This window comes from Nilaparvata lugens, chromosome 3 (genome assembly GCF_014356525.2).
Source record: "Nilaparvata lugens isolate BPH chromosome 3, ASM1435652v1, whole genome shotgun sequence".
NCBI lineage: Eukaryota > Metazoa > Arthropoda > Insecta > Hemiptera > Delphacidae > Nilaparvata > Nilaparvata lugens.
Window position 1 is genome coordinate 87,355,511 of NC_052506.1, and position 22,198 is coordinate 87,377,708.

The 22,198-nt window shown below is 35.4% G+C and overlaps 1 protein-coding gene and 1 long non-coding RNA gene across 2 annotated transcripts; one reads left to right on the forward strand and one right to left on the reverse strand.

Annotated features, from left to right (window-relative positions):
• The first annotated feature begins 270 nt into the window (after positions 1–270).
• On the forward strand, positions 271–6,702 carry LOC111056706. The gene is made up of 3 exons (XR_002606456.2): positions 271–525; positions 3,547–3,662; positions 5,505–6,702. It is a non-coding gene; the product is annotated as an uncharacterized LOC111056706 (long non-coding RNA).
• A 947-nt stretch (positions 6,703–7,649) lies between these two features.
• LOC111056704 (cyclin-dependent kinase 10) lies at positions 7,650–22,198 on the reverse strand. Its single transcript, XM_022344094.2, has 9 exons — positions 22,081–22,198; positions 20,612–20,775; positions 18,158–18,230; positions 16,025–16,199; positions 15,080–15,282; positions 13,205–13,366; positions 10,221–10,505; positions 8,424–8,590; positions 7,650–7,781 (listed from the first exon to the last, which is right to left on the reverse strand). The coding sequence occupies exons 1-9, from the start codon at positions 22,094–22,096 to the stop codon at positions 7,746–7,748; spliced, it is 1,281 nt and encodes a 426-aa protein (XP_022199786.1). The 5' UTR covers positions 22,097–22,198; the 3' UTR covers positions 7,650–7,745.

Genomic DNA, 22,198 nt, shown 5'->3' on the forward strand with positions numbered 1-22,198 from the left:
GCATTAATTAATTATATTTCTACACTGTCAAAAACATAATTGGCATTGTTGTGGACCTAGAAAAGGATAGTACCACCGGCTTTGTCGAATGATAGACAAGGATAGCAAAACCAAAGTTGATCGAATACTGTCATTATAATGTGGACCGCACCATATATTATAATGTTAAACTTTCTAACAAGATGGAAGATTTTTTTTGTGCCAGGGTACTAGCTGAGTTTCTATTCTGTATCTGTTCTGTGACTGAAGGTTGAGTTTGAACCTCATTTGGATATTTAGCCTCTCAGCGACTCGTCCATGGTCAATCCGTCAATCGTTTTCTTTTCTAGTTTTCTTATCTTTTTCAAAGTCTCCAATGTCTGCGTATTCATACCAATAATCAAATTGAGTTTATCAAGTGCATTTAATTGAATAAAATGTTTGAATCATTCTGGACAGTGTGGAAATTTATAAACTACTGGTATTTTCGATACTTGATGGTTACAGAACTTTACATGGTGGAAACTTGGGAAAGAGTTGTTATGAGTATCCTTTTGAGGTTATAATTTATATTTATGTAATAGTCTATAATTCAATGTATTGCAAATTTAATTGTTAATAATAGCTACTGTAAAGCATTATATTTATCGGTATTAAGGATCAAATTTATAGGTTATCAAGTAAAATGTTCAAATGATATCATACCCCGGTAATCATATCCATTGTCTATCAGATAGGCTATCTTGTTTTTAATCTAATCTACTGCAGTTGAAATAAAATTTTACTGTCATTTTTCTGATTACAATTAAAATTATTAATATCTACTGAATCGATTCTAATTTAGACTCTAACTAGATTAACCTATACTTTACGGGGTAGTCAGATATATAAACGTATGCATTTTCTAGTTATTTTGATATGGTATCGTACTAAATCCATTATAATAGTATAGATTCAATGTTAGGAATTATGGTATAGATTCAATTTTACACTCCTTAAGATGACGGTAATATTACATATCAAAGAAGAAGCCAAGAGTTGGTTCTGCGCAAATAAGCTAAAGTTGAATGAGAGCAAAACTCAGGAAATAATGTGTATTTTGGCCAGATTAGCAGATGTTAGAGCAGCTCCTGTCTCTATCAGCGTGGACATCAAATTGTCTTGGGAGCCTCACATTGTTGGAGTTTGCAAAAAGCTGTCACAAGTAATCTATTCACTTCGTAAAATGAGAGGATGAGTGCCCAACGATTGCTTATGCTGTTTCACGCGGTGTTTATCCAGTATGAAATATTGGTGTGGCGACATTCGGCTCATGCAAAGGACATTCTCCTATTCCAAAAGAAAGCACTCCGTGCGATGACGTTTAGCAAGTTCGATGCTCATTGCCTGCCCATATTCCAACGGTATAGACTGTAAATATTAGCATCACTACTTCATGTCAAAAAACACCTGTCATCGTTTTCAAGAAGAGAGAAAGTGCACATTCATGTCAATTGAGGGAGGATCAACGTGGACTTGCCACGCCGTCGTCTGTGTAGGGTCAAGGATTGTTTTCCAGTGCTGACAATCAGGATGTTCAACTGCCTGCCACACTCAGCGAGAGAGTGCTCACCAGGAACACCCTATCAAGGTAGCTTATTAGGAGGAGCTTCTACTGTTTAGAAGATTTTTGGTGACTTTGCTGGTCTGTAACGCCGCCATCCAAGTAATTGAGTTTTTAAATTTTTGACACGATCTATCCTAGTCTTTGATCGTGATATTGGATATGAACATGGAATAGTATGTCAATATTTAACTTTCCGACATGAAATTTTGCGTGTTGTCTTGGTAAAGTTGCCTATACTAGATTTGCGCGGTCTTATCAACACCAAATTCTCAGTTATCTCGGGCACATTCAAAATGCCTTTCACTTTGGCCACCAGGATCAGAGCCTCGGTTCAAGCGGTTTGTCAGTATCCGCCGATGTGCTCATCTTTGTTGATTAAGCCTATACAGAAAACATGGGTTTTCCGAGCTCATAGCAAAACTTTACAGAGTAGAATACACAGAGTAGCCTACACAATAAAGAATTACTTATCGCAAAAGTCTCAACGCATGCCGGCAGACGACCACTCTAACTGAGCCCGAATAATCAGACAATTGATACTTAAAGTCGTTTCCAGATAGTCAGTGTCAAAGTTTTCCAGTCAATTACCGTACAATAAAGGTTATCTGCATTTTTATTCATGCTGTAGAGGTGTTAGATCCCCAATATAGAGACTCCTCACTCAGAAGAGAATAAAGTGGTCTTTATTTTTTTTTTCTTTAGAGTTGCGCAGAACTTCGAGTACTGTACGTCTTGAATATTCTTAACTAGGCTATTAAAGAATTTAGGTTCCTGCTAATCTGGTTCGTAATTTTTGGTCCTGCAGCTAATTGAATAATCAGAAACGAGCTCCACTAACTGAATCCGATATTGTCGCATCCACCAACGAATAAGCACTATCCTAGTTTTTCTCAATAATCGAATTTTCAAGCTCAAAAATCTGTAAATTTGTAAAATCTGTAATTTGTGTATTTCAGTGGAACCTCGAAATAGTACACCCCGTTATAGTACATTTCTCTACAGCCCCTTGTAAAGACCGCCCTTATAGCTTTCAACCGTGGTATACAACCTGATTTAGTACAGAAATCGTAATAGTATTTTATTTTTTGAGAGGTCCTTGAGATCTATGTCCTTGAGTTTCCACTTAAGTTGGTAGGTTTCATGTTGAACCACCATGTTTCATGTTGTACAACCGTGTTACTGCCCTTCTTGGTTTCAGATTTTTAATAGTAATGAAAAATCACATTATTTATCGCTGAAACTTATACTCAATACAAATGTACAGTCATGACATACAATCATGAAAATCTTATGATAAGCATATACAGGGTCTGTATAATAAGTAGCCGGACTGACCTCAGGAAAAGTTGTCTCTTGATCTTGGGGAACAAAAAGATGTCCGGTGGTACCATAAACGGGCTGTAAGGAGGATGTGGCAACGTTACCCTCGACTGTTTGGCCAACTGCTCGGTGACGAGCAGGCAGGTGTGCGACGGAGCATTGTCGTGATGGAGTATCCACGAATCGGCAATCCCCGGACGGACTTGATGAACCCGGGCGGTTAGTCGACGGAGCACCTCTCTGTGGTACTGGCCGTTTACAGTTTGGCCGGGTGGCACAAACTCGCCAGTACTACAGAGAGGGCTCTAGACAGCATAGAGGTTGCCGACTTCCAGGGAGCGTTCAGGGATTGAAAAATCCGGTATCAGCGTGTTATCGTCTCCAATGGGGACTACTTTGAAGATTCCTAAAGAAAAATTGTACATATTTTGCCAATAAAAAATTTCCTGAGGTCAGTCCGGTTACTTATTATACAGACCCTGTAAGCTACTTGGGCATAACAGTCTATTTCATTTGAATCAACTAACTTTTGTAACTTGTATAAATGCTTATCTTCTGTAATAATTTTGAAAATCATTCCCAAACAACTCACTCGTTATCTCTCAGATTGAGGCGTCGGTGTTGTCCTTAACTTGCTTCAGATACGTCTATATTGACATTGGGGAGTCTACTGTTCTACTGCAATTATTTGCTGTTCTCATTCTTCTTTCGTCTACTGTGGAGTCCTGATGTGTTTGCTTCCTGATAACATTGAAAGGTAAACTCATAACGTATATTTATGTTCATCTATTGTATCTTCATTCAAAATTTCATATTGCGATCATCAATATCACTACCATTTATCAAGAGATATTGCAATATGAATCCATCATTTCGTCAGGTTATGTCGTTAGGTTAGCCGAGTGGAACATTCAGTCTGCTAGCGCTGCCGGGTCGCGGGTTCAAATGGTTTTGGGGGGGGGGGGGTTCGGGGACGAAGTTTCCTCAAATATTTAAGAACCGTATAATTGATGCACCTTGAAGCCCTAAATTTATTTTCGCCACACTGCACAGAAAGCAGCTGTTTTCCAGTCCCTACGTAGATCTGAAAGACATTGTTTGCAGACGACTCTCGTCTGACGTCAGAACAGGTTTCTTTCCGGCCTAGGCTGGAAAGAGTACCCTTTCCAGCCGCTAACATGGAACTAAGAAAGGCGATCAAAAACAGCTGATCAAAAACTTTTCATTATTTGTGTTCATTATTCAATAACTAAAACATTTATAATGATATCATCTTATTGTCATTTGAAAGAATAAAAAAATATAAACTCAACCCCCCACATAATTGAGCATCATCTTTTAGGTTATTTAGACAAATCAGAATAAAAAATAAAAACACTTGGACAATTTCCTGATATTCAGATCACCTCAGATTTGCTAGAGCTATCACCTTCCACTTCTGCTTTCGGAAGTGTTTAGTAAACAACTATTCTCATATATATATATATATATATTATATATATATATATATATATATTATATATATATATATAGTTTATTTTTGTGTGTGGCGAAAAATAGCGTTCGCACCACGGGCAAAAATGTTTTGAAACCCGATTTCGAGCCGGAAAAATCTCATTTTCTGCTCTAGGTGCGAAATATACTAGTATATCCTTCTAGATGTTTCAGAATTGATACACAACATTCAAGATTGAGCATGTTGATTTGAAAGATAACATCATCATAATCTACATTTCAAATGTTGATTTGAAAGATAACATCATAATCTACATTATTGTCAGTTGTCCAAATACAAATAGTATATAACCATTTAATGAGTAGCCTAAAAATAAACTAATAATTTATGCTATTTCGCTTTAGTAAAGCAAGAAATGAAATTTAAAGTCAATTTATTCTCTCAACAATTATATGTGAGAGATAAAAACAGACAAATAAAACGAGCAGTGTTTATTTGTGGACATTCAAGATTGAGCATGTTTATTTGAAAGATAACATCATAATCTACATTATTGACAGTATGTTGTCCAAATAGACATTTAATGTGTAGCCTAAAAAGAAACACATAAGAATATGCTATTTCGCTTTAGTAAAGCAAGAAATGAAATTTAAAGTATATTCTCAACAATTATATCTGAGAGATAAAAACAGATGAATAAAACGAGCAGTGTTTATTTGTGGACATCAAGTTCAGTATTTTATCTTGAACTCAAGCAAATAGAATTGGTAAAGAAGGTCATTCCTTAATAGGATACATTTACATTCATATTATATGAGTTTTATAACATTTTATAGCGTTTTTATTAGCTGGTGAAATGAAATGGAACAAAGTACATAAAAAGGAATGTTGTAAAGATAATATTGAAAGTAACTCAAATCATCATTATGGCTCTATTAAAAATTAATCAATTCTTTGTTAATTCTGAGATAATAATTCTAAAATCGTACAGACAACTGATATGAAGGTATCCAACTGAACGGAAATTTGTTGACGAGAAATCTCTTAGGATTTCAGTCGGTGAAAGGTATATATTATTTATTTCTTAAGAATTGTTCAAACCTCTTAGCAAACTGCATTATTGATAAATTATTTCTTTTCCAGATACACACATGTAAGATGCAAACTACATAATACGCTGAGCCATGCATGTAACAAGAAATAATAATAATCCATCCTATTGTAAAAAGTTTATATAAGGTAGTATTTAAAAACTTGCTATTTATCTACCAAAAATTATTCGTAATACAATCATGTTGTACTTTTTATTTCACGGAGATGATTTAAAAATGTATAGTTGAAAAAAAAGGCCGGCCACGTGTGTCGAACATGTGTGAACGGATATGTATTTGAAAATACATTTACGCGAATGGCTTCGAACGTAAAAAAGGTTTGACAACAGCCTCTAACACAAAGTAAACAACCAATAAAAATAAATAAGCCACTCAAAAATAACCTCATTAACCAAATTTGCCCTCAAATAGAGCAGCGAAGAAAAAATAAACAAAAAATCAAGATACATAAACAAAAACGCACCCAAAAAATGTTGTTCAAAGCCTTTCGTTGATGACACAACTTGTCTGTCGAACGTGTTCACACATGTTCGATACAATTGAGTGGCCGGCCTTACTTAGGAAACTCAAAATTATTTTCTGTATTTTTGAGCCATCCAATCTTGAGAAATTGACTATTTTATCGATAGAATTCATGTGCTTTCCAATAATTTATACTGATTTATTTCACAGTATCATAATAATTGTAAATTGATAAATTGTGTTGATTAGTACATTCATTATAATTGAAAGAAACTTTTAAACGCGATCGGTGTCAAGAGATTTTTTCATAATCTGTTTCTAAATTCATTCATTCTCAACAGTAATTTGAAAATTTCATGTGATACTACTTAGACTATTGAAACTAGTTTGTAGGTTACTCATAATTGCTAAACTGCCATTTCAATAGCATTTCTTTTGTACACTGTAATATTTTAATAATTGTTATAGACTTCTTAGAACTGTTGAATACTAATTACAATTTTTCGAATGAGTTTATTGGATATTGAGAATTTAAAAAAAAAGTATATAGAATAATTTTTCTAATTCTGAATTTTATAGAAATGTTATTTAGACTAGAAATATTATTTGAGTGCTGTATACAGTAGTATTGAAATTTCAATGTTATTAATATGGAAGTCAATTCTATATATGTACCTTAAGAAAATAACAAAATCCATCACAAAGTATTAGGAACCTTTTTATGTGAACTATTGATACATATTGAAAATTAAAACTGTAAAAAACAACCCTTGAATAATATTTCATACCACTAAATGTAAATTAATTTACTTTGTGACACGAAATATTGGCATGCATTAATAGTTTTGACTTTGGGGTGGAGGCAAATCATTTGTGTGTAAGACTGGAAAAGAGATGCGGGTGACGGATATAAAGGCGGATTTCCACACATCAGTATCAGTGAAAGTATCCGGTACAGTGAGAATATTATTCCTATAGTGAGGTCCACGTTATAATGACAGTATTTGATCAACTTTGGTTTTGCTATCCTTGTCTATCATTTGACAAAGCCGGTGGTACTATCCTTTTCTAGGTCCACAACGATGACAATTATGTTTTTTGACAGTATAATTAATTGATGCAGAAAATCGGCATCGCTATTCTATCTTCATCCACTGCCATTATAAGGTGGACCACACTATATAAGTTCTAATTGGACTATCCATATTCGCTCGGCCAGGGCTAAGTGGAAATAGTCCCATTATGACTCGTGGAAATTGTAATTTCACTGAATTTGATGCTGATGCGTGTGAATCTGCCTAGGGTAAATGGAGAGTGGAGAAGTTACATTACGCTATGAGAATGCCGACATATGATGAGAATAATAGATTTGAATTTAAAACACATATTCTTATGATTCAGATAAAAAAACTCCCAAGATTTGTAAACTTGATGGTTGTTGAAACTAATGGAAACAAAGTTAACATTGAATGAGATAAAATGTAGATAAACTGAATCAACATCAATATTGAATAAAGCTTTAGAAGGGCCACAAGGATGACTATGAAATAAATTCTACTAGTTGAACGTTGTACGCTGGATATGCATAAGAAATAAATTTAAATCCTCAAACAACTGAAATGTGTCGTTAAGACAACAATTATTTACCTCATCTGATGATGAAAAATAAAACTATACTGGTCTAATATGATATATTATTCAAGAAAATCACGTATAAAAGTAGATATTTCACACACTTTATTGTATCGTATTAAAAGAAAATTTACAAAACCATTACTTTAAAAACAGGAATGCTGTTTCCATGAATTGATTAATCCATCCTTCGTTTTTTCACCAACGAACCAAGCTGGAAAACAAACACAAACGTATTTTATTAGTTTTCTACACCTTTTCCAATTGTATTTGAGAAAGTATCAAGTTCATTTGAGAAAGTATAAATTGTATTTGAGAATAGTCACTTGTAATTGAGAGAATGTCAGATATAAATGAGAATAGTCAATTGTATTTGGGAAGTCATCACATGTAATCAAGAATAGTGAATTGTATTCGAGAAATCGTCAAATGTAAATGAGAAGATATCAATTGAAAATGAGACAATTTTCAAATTGACATGACGTGACTCTTCTTTAGTCTACAGTACAGGTTTGATTTGAGCAGGAAAGGATACTGTATTATGTACACAGTATTCCAATTACTACCATAGGCTTTGCATTGGGGAAAATTAATATTTTCAATGGTGAAATTACAATGGTGACTTTTTGGATACCTGGTATAATACATTTTTTGAGAAAACTTATTTTAAGAGTGATGAGACAGTTATTATACAAATATCCTTCAGAATTGAAAATATTTCTTGTATTGTCAAGATATATTTCAGGTTCGGAAAGGAATATAGATTTGATTTGGGTCACAATCTTCCCAGTAAGAATAATCAACTTCTCGCGGGAAATTGAATGAGCTAAAATGATATTAATTTGTGTACACATACCAGATCGGAAATTGTAGGCAAATTCATAGTTTGGTCCATGACGCCTGTGTCTGTAGCACCTCCTTGACTAGTACCACCACCACCACCACTTTGATTTGGATTGGCCTTGTTGCCAGCTTTCAGGTTGCGATGCTGCGGAAAGCTAGGCATCATCTTCGGATCACAAGCTGCAAAATCACCATAAACATAGCAACATCACCATTACAATTTGCAATAAGATGGCATTGATTCAACCAATCAATTTATAATACTTAGGGCTAACACTACGTATAACGCTAAACCACGTTTACTTGTAGATATGGTTTCATAATGTGTTTCATTAACGGGGTTTAAACGAACAGCTGACATTTCTCCGTTTAAACCGAGTATCTGCTTAACGAAAGGTTGAAATTCTGAACAATTTTAAATACACCCTTTTCACAGGCGTTCTTATGATACAAGTTTTGCAAGTGAAATACACACGATTCATATATTCGATAATTTGTATATTTTTATAAATACTGGCTCTTAGAATAGCCTTTACTCTCTACATTTAAATGACAAATTGGGACAGAAGGCCCAAGTTGTGTCGTGTATGGTCAGAACAACCGTTTGTCTGACCGCCAGTAGGCGTTAGCTCATTTAGCGTTATCCAGGGTGCACCACGAGGAGGCCAACTAACATTACACCCCCTTTATAAAACATATTTTTTGTCATACTTACTCAATTGCAGCTGTTTTCCATGCATTAAATCAAGCCGGTAAACAGCTGTTTGCAGAACAAGAAAACATGTGATTTTCATTACAGCATACTATACTGTAAAGAGATCATATGTTCTCTTTACAGTCGAGTATGTTAGGACTCAGTAGACATAACATCTGAGTAATATACTAACTCTAATAATTAAATAACTCATTCAAGGATTTTCAAGTTTTAAGAACTCATCTGAAATCTTATAATTTAGGCCTTTCTTATTTTATTTGAGCTCGAAGGGTCTGTCTGTTATGAACTAGGCGCTATGGGCAAGGTCATGTTTGTAGAATGCAGTAGCTCGAACAGCAGCAGGTAATGGTTTCTGTTTCTTGGCAAAAAATATTGTACTTAACTTGTACCGTAACGTATTTACCGCATTCGTATGATAATTCTGCCCTGAACTACGTTTCGGGCAGAAACAATCATACTTATGCGGTAAATTATCGTTACCGGACTTGTTACGTAATAGTATCTCAAGTCACAAGGACGGGAAGGGCCGTTTTGCAGGCGAGAATGATGTTTCTAGTCGAGGCGTTAGCCGAGACTAGAATTTCATCCGAGCACTGCAAAAGACATTCACGACCAAGTAACTTACACTATTTTTTGTCATAATAATCTAGAAAATAATAATTGAGAAACAGAAAACATTACCTGCTTCTGCTGACCTACATCCATTCTATAAACATAACCTAGTTTACAAGTTTCGAATCAGGAATTTCTTGATTGTAGTTGACAAAACATCCAAATGGAGCGCTAAAAGGCGGCAGTTTTGCTGTTCCAAATTCGGAACTAGGAAACATACTCGACTGTAAAGAAAATCTATGATTTTATTACAGTATAGTATGCTGTAATGAGAATCATATGTTTATTTGTTCTACAATCAGCAGTTTACCGGCTTGATTTCATGAATGTAAAACAGCAGAAATTGAATGACTATGACAAAAAGTACTATAACATAACATTACTTTATGTTAGATAACAAAGATTTGTGTCGTAGCGCCATACGCTAAATAAATAAATTCGTATATTCACATATACGATTGGTAATTGAGATTATTGACTCACGTAACGGCTGCTCTTTGAAGTAGGAGCTCTGCAGACACTCCTCGGCGGTGGCGCGCTTCTTGGGATCGTACATGAAGAGGAAGTTGAGTAGGCGAAGGCCGGCCGGCGACAACCAGGGGAACTTCTGCTTGAGGTTGTTGTAGGGCTGCGCCTTGAGGCTGAAGTTGGCGAGGGCCGGCAGTGACGAGTACTCCGGCCAGATGGCGTCCGACGGAGTGCCGAGCAGGTCCACGATCTGCTCCAGCTGCGCGATCTCCGACGTGCCCGGCAGCAGCGGCTGGTGGCCTGTGCCAACAACCGACAACCACAAAATCACAACACATTAAAATCAGCAAATTTCAATTACATACTAATCTATTCAAAATACTCAAAAACACATTAAACCAGCAAAATGGTTCAAATCAAATGAAATCGTCTTGATATTGTCAAAACAACTTGAGATACAATTTCGGTTGTTACACAATAACCAATAAGCTAGTATACTACCAAAATATCAATAGTGGTAGTATTGGTTAGTTGACCGAACGTAGTGAGGTCTATGTTTTAACTCGGATTTTCTTTGTCTGTCTGTATGTAACGCGATTATGGCCAAACGCGTTGATAGAATTCGATGAGATTTGGCAGGAATATTCCTTTTTCAACTGCGCGTCGATGTATACATAAAGTTTTTTGAAATTTTGCATTTTAAGGATAATAAGAAAATGAATTCCTCCATACTACGATATCACTATCGTCTGCTCTGAAGATAGGATTAATCAGACTATAGAATAATTATTCATAATCAAAAGATTATCTTGGACCTGGATGAATTATATAATATGGAATACAAATTAAAACGTGAACTGAGTTTGTTAACATTTCAAACAGGTGACATCAGATACTTGTGGATGAGAAAACTGCGTGAGGTCTACTGTTCACAGAACTACTAGTATACTGCCAATCTCTAGTAAATTCAGAGATTGATAATGTGGTAAACACTTAATCTCTGTAGTAAACATTTGATATTCTATCTTTTAGTTGTTACACCATTTTCAATCCCTAGTGAATTCCGAGATTGTAATGCAGTAAAAACGTTGTAGTAAACACTCAGGCCCGGTTGCACAACAGCCGGTTAAATTTTAACCGTGATTAATTCCACGAGAACCAATCAGAGAAGCCGTCTTTTCAAAAACGCCTTCTCTGATTGGTTCTCGTGGAATTAATCACGATTAAAATTTAACCTGATGTTGTGCAACCGGCACTCAATCTCTAGTTAACACACTAGTATACTAGTGATAATGTTGTAACAAATGAAACTATAATCCGAGCAAACCTTATTTTGCAGCCAATGTAATTTCAATAGAACAATAGGAGCATATATTTGCCATCTTTATGCTGATTCTATCAAAAAGAATTACGCTCTCTTTTTCGTTCTTTCATACAATTATTTTAAAGGATCTATGGATTCTGTGAAATCTGGCAGCACTGTACTCCATAAGTATTTATGCACTTTTTGTATTTTTGTATTCATGCACCTTTAGTTATCATTATTTTGTGGACAAGAGTCACAGCTCATGCTGTAAGCAGTGATATCTTACTTCTATTAGTATGTTATATTTTGTGTATTGACGTTATCTTTTGTTCTATGAATGTGATGGCAATGAAATTATATTATTTATTCAAGACTAATGCTGCAAACTAAGGGTTTCAGAGACTAAGAATACATACAGAATGAAAACTATTAATCAAACGCCTATCCAACCAATGCTTTTTACATGTCGCCAATACTTGAGTGGACAAAGACCACGTCACGTGACTGCGCCATCTTGTTAGAAATTAAAATTACCGCTATCCGGGTCTTTTGATTGTGTCGCGGCAGTGAACGAGACCGATTGACCGGATCAGTAAAGTGATCCGAACTTCCCATCCTATCTATACTATTACAATGCTCAACTTTCTTTCAAGACGGTGGATTTTTGCGTCAGGATACTAACCGACTTTCCATTCTGTATTGTATTCTGTGATAGTACCTCAATTTTTTTGATAAATCAGTGGTTTGAGAATATGAAGTCTTCTTCATTATTTAATACGGATATTTACCACAAAATCAACTTCACAACACAGAAAATGTATACATAACAATTAAAACATAAAAACCAATAGGCTACTTTATGTCATAAAGTGGCGAAATGGAGAGAGGCGGGGAGGTAGAATACCTTACCAACAATGGTTTTCTATGTGATAGGCTTGATTAGATTTGATGATTGGGAAAATAATAAGATATAATATGCATACAGCCGGTAGCACAAGTCTGTAAAATTGAAAAGGTGATTAAATGACGTTTAAATACCAATTAAAGAAGCAGGAGACATATTTAATTAGTACTTAATCATAGTTAAATTTTAACAGACTTTAGCGAGTTTTGCACAACTGGCACTTTATTTCTTAACTGCAGAGCAGAATAAAATTTTTAAAAACGCAACAAGATATTGTAGAATTTTTCTAGAACAAATAATATAATTTGGAAACAATTTAATTTCAAAACAGCTTCAAATTCAAAATGTTTCTTTACCATGAGCAAATACATGTTATTGACATCATCAGGGGGACAGCATACAAATTCAAGAAAACATAAAAATATATGTAACTAACAGTTACAGAAAAATATCATTTTATGATGATCAGAAATTGCTAGTTTGCTAATTTGAATAGCGATCATCTTGTCATACCACAAAATAAATGCATTCTTAACATATCGAAAACTGACAACGAAGTGTTATAAGGTTGGTCACACACCGATTAGTCAAGACAAGACTAGTCACAATACTTCACATAGTTGTATGGAGTCATGTCTAATTGCAATGACTAATCAGAATGTGTTGCGTCATAAGCAGCAATGTGATGTATTGTGACTAAACGTGACTAGTCTTGTCTTGACTAATCGGTGTGTGACCAGCCTAAGAATAAAAAATTATTAAATTTATTGATTTAGCTAATTGACTGACCTAATAGTTCGCCGAGTATACATCCAGCAGCCCACATATCGACCGATGTTGTCTGAGTTCTGGCTTGCAAGAGAAGTTCAGGCGCACGGTACCATAAAGTCACAACTTTCGGTGTCATAGGTCTCACTGGCAGTGAAAACCAACGAGCCAAGCCAAAATCAGCTGCAATTTAAACATATCATTATCACCTTTTGGAAACGAAATGAAAAAATCTGATGTGGCGCACTCACACAACTTTCCTTGCCGTTATGAAAATTGATCACCTGACGCTAGTGTTCACGCGCATCTCAAGTCTATTTATAAACAAAGATCTGAGCCAGCTGGTGACAGGACAATAACGCTGGAGACATACGAGGTCTGCTATCTCTTCATAGTGAATCATTTAATAGAATCAACAGTTGCCAACAGTTTGCAATTGAATAATCACATTTTCTCGAATTTCGAGCTTATTTTCAATTTTAGGTGGAAATGTTACTGAACATTAATTGTAGAGATTTTCATGCTCAATCTTTTCCACTCGAAATTTTTTGTTTAAATTGTATCTGAAGCCTGATAATTGGGAATCTAAAATCAAACTTTGCATAGATGGGGTGGAGCTCCTGAAATTTTTACAGATATGGGACTTGTGGCAGTTGATAGAGCTTATCAATGACTATTATAGGTATAAATTTAATCAAAATCGTTGGAGCCGTTTTCGAGAAAATCGCGAAAATCCCTGTTTTTGACATTTTCTCCATTTTAGCCACCATCTTGAATTGCATTCAATTTGATCGAAATTGTTCGTGTCGGATCCTTATAGTGTAAAGATCTTACGTTCCAAATTTCAAGTCATTCCGTTAATTGGGATATGAGATATCGTGTACACAGACGCACATACACACACACACACACACACACACACACAGAGACCAATATCCAAAAACTACTTTTTCGGACACAGGGGACCTTGAAACGTATAGAAATTTACAAATTGGAGTACCTTAATTTTTTCGGAAAGCAATACTTTCCTTACCTATGGTAATAGGGCAAGGAAAGTAAATATTAAGTCGGATATAAACACTTGACAGAAATATTTTACAACTTCATATTATTAAGGTGAATGAACAGACAAGTATTGTTTATTCTACATGTGTTTTAATCATTCACGTTGATAAAGACTGTGTCCATTATTAGATATAGTAGATTAGTAGATAATGGAGGCTCAAGTAAGTCCTTTTTACTACTCAAACTTTAATCAATCATTCAACACATCATATTGTGTCCTTTCTATTTCGAAAGACAAAATCTATTACACAAAATATAAGATTTCTCTTTAAATAATCACCATGAGCAAACTAATCATATTTACTTAGATTGTTTAAACTAATTCGTACATCTAAATAATATTTATGAAGTTTAAAATTGGTGGAGAGTTACATCCGGAAGTTCCACCTCGTCTGATAAGTACTACATAATCCGTGAATGAGTCTCACGACTGACATATTTCAGAAGGGACCGCCAATATTGATTGTGTCCATCACGATGTATATCACAGGAATGACCAGGCTAAAAACGTTTGATCATATATGTCATATTTATTTATTTATTCATAGACAATAGATACAATCCAGGTGAAAACAATAGGCTACATTCGCCCAAAACTTATTTCAACCTTAATTTAAAATAAAATTCATGATTTGATTTACACACAATTTCAAGTGAAAAAATTGATTCAACTAGAATTTTAAATTTATCTAGGATTATATTTTGAATAATATGTATGCGATCAAACCCAGGACCTCTAGACTACTACATCCGATGGTAACAACTATTTACGCACAAATAAACTCAAGTCTTATGAAGCAGGATAAACATCTTATAAAAATAAATACTCACCTATTTTTACGCAGCCCTTGTCAGTCATGAGAAGGTTGGATACTTTGAGATCACGGTGAACAATAAAGTTTTGATGCAAATACTTCAGACCTTTCAGTACTTGAAGCATGATACATTTAACTTGCGATTCAGAAAATGGATTCTGCATGTTGTCCAATAGACTGGCTAAATCTTGCTCACAGTATTCCATCGCGAGGAAAATGCTAGAAAACAAGTAATAATGAAGAACGTTATTTCTCATTAAAATACAAATTAATATGTTATCTAAATACAGAGTTACTCTAAATGCTGGATCCATTTTTAAAAATGCATAGTTACTAGATTACTTATCAGAAACGAACAACCTTAGTACCAATACAAGAGATAATTCCAAAGTTTCTTCCACATAATTGCCCTGGTTTACATTTTATATGCCTCATCTCAAATGTAGACAGGACATACCTAGACATTTTATTAAGCAATGTGATATAATCATTTTACATACACCGACTGACAAAATCACAAAGAGCTAAGAAGTTTTTGGTATCAAATAATGCAACAAGCTATCAAGATACTTTAAAGATTACTCAATCATCTTTCTCAGACGTAAGCTAGGAGAGGGAGTGGCTGGTTGGACGCCATTTCTATGTTAAAACTGAATTCTTGGCTTTAAATGATGATGAGTTTAGTTATGATAAACTATTTGAGTATAGTTATGATTAATTTATTTTTGATGTAGCCTATACATGTGCCTGTTGTAGCCTACATGAACTGCAAATTATTTGACGTCTATTGATTTTTGTAGTTTAATGACAATAAAATACTATTTCTCCATTTTAATAAACCAAACCAATTATTGTAAATCTGAGTGAACAAATTTTGTGTGACAATAAAATCTGGTGTTCTGTGTACAACGACCAAGTCTACATACAAAGTTATGAAACTTGAAAAACAGCAAACGCTCACCTTTCAAGGCTTTTTCCAACGACAACTTCTTTGAGTTGTACAATATTCTCATGATTACACCTCAATAATACTGATATCTCTCGTAGACCACTCAACGGCATTCCATCCACTTCATGCACCATCCGAACCTTCTTCAGCGCAACTATCTTGTCTGTGGTCGTATCCTTGGCACGATCTGCAAACAGTCATTCACAAAATACAGCTTGTTATTGTTGTTTGTTTTTGAAGGGACGGATTCAAGGATCTATAGGTTCAAAGAACCCCACACGTCAACCGAAGCTTATTTTGTTCCCAAGAAGTATGATAGTTGGGCAAACCAATACCTACGTCCTTTACAAGAGCCAGGAGTTTTTTCCCTATATTAACATTCCATTCATCACCTGGTTGCAATCCTTGTCGCAATCCAGTGTGATATGCTTGACAGTCTCTTCAGACTGATTAGTCCTCGTGACCTACGTGAGTTCCACTCCTGGCCTTCTTTGTAGGTCCTTCCGCTGAGGAAGGGGCGGCCAAGTTGCCTCCAGGGCGCCCGGCTACCCTCGACTCAGCCTCTTGACCCACATTTGTACCTAGAGTTTCACCCATCTCTGGTTTCTTGGGTTGTTCTTTTGCCCCTCCGAAACTGTAGCCTATGTATGAATGTATAAATAAATCTATAAATTCTGCAGGGTCAAAAGCCTCACCTCTCCCCAAGAAGTTTTGCCTAAATGGCCGCCCTTCTTTGAGCAATGGTGAGTTTTGGCCTCTCCACCCACAAACTCGTGACCTACGTGAGTTCCACTCCTGGCCTTTTTGTAGGTCCTACCGCTGAGAGAGGGGACGCCAAACTGCCTCTAGGGTGCCCGACCTTTGACTCAGCCTTTTAATCCACATTTGTGCCTGGAGTTTCACCCATCTCTGGTCTCTTGAGTTTTTCTTTTTGCCCCAGATCCCGTGGGTTTGAAGGCAAGGCAACTTCTGGAGTTGCCTTGAGGTCCATTTTAGTCGTATCCTAAGACAAGCATGGATACTGTGGGTGAATTCTGGTTTTCAACACATTCTTGAGTACGATGATCGACTCAAATCTCCCCCAACCCACAGGGGGCTTGTTAAGAAATATCTTTCTAGTTTCATACATGAATAATTGAATAGGGCATTCAATAAAATGCAAAAAATAAAAAAAAGAAACTATTTTAATGGACTTGAACATTAAATGACTTCGTGGGATAGATTTGTTGCCCTACACGCTTTGAAACAACATTACAGATACAATCATATATTTGTTACATTTTAAAGATTTGCGAATGCTTATAATATTTGTGCATATGCAAGAATGTATATTATGTGATGTAGAATTATCCTGGTACATCCGATAAGTTTCCACTTGAAACTAGATTCGTCGTCTAGTTACTTGAAACTTGTTTCGTCCTCGTCAGTTGATGAATCAGATGAAATCATCAATATACTCGGATAATTCTACATCATATTTATACATTATTTATTGATACAAGTAGAAATCATTTAATTATGTATATTCCATTCACAACCTTTCTAGCCAGCATCTGTCACGTTCTGTGAAAGCAAATAATTAGTTTTGTTGAGGATTGAAATGCCTCGGATCTTTAAACAGTGGACATGATTTTGCATTTATCCTAAAAAAGACAAAAACTTAAATAAAATAGAAAAAGAGATAAGAGGTCGAAGGGCCAACCCTGCTTACTCACCATTCTGGTAAAAATACTGTGTGTGAGTTGTTTCTTGTCGATATGAGTTTCTTCCCTTTACATTGAATAAATATTTCATTAAGTTATGTCGGGAGTATGAACTTCAATAAATATTTTCAAAGGATGAAATAGTAGCATTTGAAAAATAATTTGAAACTATATTTATGTTCTATACAAGTGAAAGAATATTAAATAGAGGATAATTCCTTGAGCATAGTTCCATAGTTAATTATAAATAAGGAAACATAAAGATTAATCTAAACAGTCAGTAGCCTATAGCTTACATTGATCAAGTATCAATATTTATTTATCTATTCATTCATAAATGGAGACAACGGGGGTCACCCCAAATCTGTCTCCTTTACATATTTGTACAATACAATATTGAGATTAAAAGAATATAATATATTTATCTATGAATAGAACTTACACACGATTCCATAAGTGCCCTCTCCAATCCTGTTCAGTTTTTCGAATTCTGATACAAAACGGCAACGTCCAAACTGAAAATGATGTATTAAAATAACGAGTTAGAATCATTCTAGAATTGAAGTCAGCGTAAATAATTATACCAATTTCCAAATCACCGATTAGAGAGGAAGGAGGGTTCCTCAATGTTCAAGACTTGAAGAATTCATGTGAAAGAAGTTTAGTTAATTTATCATCATCATCATCATCATTATTATTATTATCTATTGCTTATTCCATGAGCAGACAAGTGAGGACAATAATATTATAAAGATAACACTATCCTTAGAACACATCCTCAGTTTCTCATCACAGTAAGAATTGGTGTCAAATTAGTTGATAATTGTTTCGACACACAATGTACGGGCTATCTACAGTTCTTTCTAGCAGGGTAAAATGAATTCTCACTACTCAAGTTATTCAAAAACAACTTTTAAACAAATCAAACCAGTGAATCAAACAAGTCAACACAGTAAAGCAAATCTGGAAAAATGATAGTACTATAATTTCGTTTTCAACGGTTTCCTTCAGTTCATGGAATCTTGCAGAACAAGTACATGGTTCTGGCCGCGACACCACACGTTAACGTCACACCTCCAAGTGGGCACCCTCATATCCCGTGAGGTGTGACAAGCAAACTACTACCAAACGGCACTGCCGAGTCGATAGGCGAGAATCATGGAAGAGTTTAGCCTGCATTGAGTGGAACCACCACTAAATAGTTCCGGCGGTACGTGGGCTGGGCAAGCTCGGACATATCCTCTAACTCATCTACAGGCCAGGAAAAATAATCGTGGCTCCCAATTGTATATGTCACCATGGCGGGCGCTTGCACGTCCACCACACAGGCGCCCAAAGGGGGGCGCGAGCGTTCCGGAAAGAAGGATCAGTAAGAGGATTTTTCGTCATGCTATGATGCTACTAGAGACGGAGGCGTACCCAATTCCCACAGTCGCCCGTGTGTTATGGTTCCCCCTGTTTGACCTTTTCCCTTCACCATGGGAACCAGCAACTTCCAAGATCCAGATGCAGTACTTCAATTCTTCTGGATCTTCCAAGATCCAGTACTTCTTGAGACGGGAGCCAGAACGAATCCAAAAAGAGCTCATCCCGTGAGGGCCATGCCCCTAAGAGTCTCAAGCACCAACCCGATCCCATCAGGGCCAGCACAAATACAAGTACCGAACAAGTACAGTGCACCTTGCTTTTGAGCATAGGAGCACGTTTATAAAGTAAATTGTGCTAATGCTGCCAAAAATAATATTATCCGTGCATCAATTAACGCCAATTTTAAGAAATGCTCTCATGGCTGATGCATGTTTCACACTAGTTTAATGATCCATGATTTTGTGATGGAAATACGTTCAAATCAATAAAGTGCAACACTTCAAACAACTGCAGATTAAATTACAGCAAAGTAACAAGTTCACCTTTTCCCTGCGCTACATTTACATCACATCAGACATCACAGGTCACATACACCCACAACTCAATTTACTGTGAGGTAAATTTTATTAATAAAAAAAATTAATATAGTATCATTTGAAAAATATGGTGTGGTGCACTCACAAAACTTTCCTTGCCGTAATGAAAATTGATCACATGACGCTAGTGCTCACGCGCATCTCAAGTCTACTATTCAACGATCTGAGCCAGCTGGTGACAGGACAATAACGCAGGAGACACACGGAGACTGCTATCTCTTCATAGTGAATGATTAATAGAATCAACAGTTGCTAACAGTTTGCAATCGAATAATCTTATTTTCTCGAATTTCGAGAAAATAGAGCTTATTTTCAATTTTAGATGAAAATGTTACTAGACTTTAATTGTAGAGATTTATATGCTCAATCTTTTCCACTTGAAATTTTTTGTTTTAATTGTATCTGAAGCCTGATAATTGGGAATCTAAAATCAAACTTTGCATAGATGGGGCGTATCTCCTGAAATTTTTACAGATATGGGACTTGTGGCAGTTGTTAGAGCTTATCAATGACTTTTCAAGGTATGAATTTGATCAAAATCGTTGGAGCCGTTTTCGAGAAAATCTCGAAAACCCCTGTTTTTGACAACATTTTCGTCATTTCAGCCGCCATCTTGAATTGCATTCTTGAATTGAAATTGTTCGTGTCGGATCCTTATAGTGTAAAGATCTTAAGTTACAAATTTCAAGTCATTCCGTTAATTGGGAGATGAGATATCGTGTACACAGACGCGCGCGCGCACGCACACACACACACACACACACACACACACCAATACCCAAAAACCACTTTTTTGGACTCAGGGGACCTTGAAACGTATAGAAATTTAGAAATTGGGGTATCTTAAATTTTTTCGGAAAGCAATACTTTCTTTACCTATGGTAATAGGGCAAGGAAAGTGAAAAAGAATATGTAGGTTAAATTAAACTGACCAAATCCTTTTCCGGAATTTCCATTGCCTTTCCAGTGACAAGAGAAGTGAGGACTCCTTTCCGCGTAATTGGGAAAGTTGGTTCATGTCCTTCTGAAATTTTTTCTTCAGTGTGTCGTTCAACTGGCTTTTCTCTTTCGATTACACGCTTTGGGACAGGCGGAACTGCAAGACAAACACAACGATTATAGAATATATTATTGTATATCAAATTTAGTAAGATGAATATTTGATCCGGTAAAAACACCAGAAAATATCGGAGAAATATCTCGGTAAACATTGCCAGAAACTAGTTTGAATTCGAAAAATAATATTCTTCTTACAATGTTTTATTAATCCAATCTTTCAATTTTAAATAATTTACCCTTATTCTAAACGCAACATTAAACCCAGTGTAGGATACAATAGAATAGGATCCTATGAAATAGACAGCATGCAATTTCGCTAATATACTCAAGAAGATAAGAATTCCCACTATATTATCTGAATTGGCTATCGATTTCAACAATATTATGAATAATTTAGAAATATGCATTGGGATTAATGTTTGCGAGTTGAAAACATAGGCTACCGTATTTTAAAGATCTCTGCCCACTACACCGTATCATAATAGGACCGGTATATCTTCTTCAATCTACAGTTAGTAGGACCATTAGCCAGCCAGATGCGCTGAGTACGTGATGACCTACCCATGATGGCTGGCTATAGGAACGGTACATGCAACAAAATATAGTTCACTAGATCGGTCCGTAACCGTACCGTAAAGGAACGTGCCATGACCGGTCACCGTACGATTTCTCGGAGAGAATATTTTGCTGGTTATAGTTTTTAGTGGTTATTTAGCTGGTTAAGTAATAGTGATAGTTTTTGAAGTAATAGTAGGTATTGATATAACCCGTTTATAACGTGTATGTAAAGTTGTCGATAAGTAGCAGTGAGCATTGGCATCCATGTTACGTGCCGGTCACGTTCCTATACCGGTCCTAGTAAGATACGGTGCAGTGGGCAGAGACATTAAAGCAAAACCTATCCTCTATGTATGGATAATGCTGGTGTGGGCTACACACATAGGCCTATTCTATCAAATCTCAATTGTTTTTTTTTTAATTCCCTCTAAAAATAGAATGCATAAATTTGAATTGTTTCAAAGGAGTTATCTAGGTACAACAATCAACTTAGTTCAGTTTGTTGTAACACAAAGGATGAAAAAATAACAATTGAAAATTTGTTTACATTGTAAAAATGAGTCTGCTATGTAAGATATTATATAATATAGAAAATTATCGAATAAACATTTAATTGTATTCTTCAAGTATGAGTTAAAAAATAGTTATTATTAATATTAAGTTTATTATATGGTAACCGGCAGACTAATTTGAGCTCACATATAGGTTAGGTTAACTTTATATAATAATAATTATTGCTATTAAGAATAATCAAATGGAGTTTTAAAAAAAAACATGAATTTACCTTCTATCCCATCCATTTTATTTACAGGTAATAGACAAAAATAAATAAAGTAATCAGGATTTATTTATAAATACGACAGAACTGACAATCGAAGTGAATGCAAACTTGTCAACAAAAA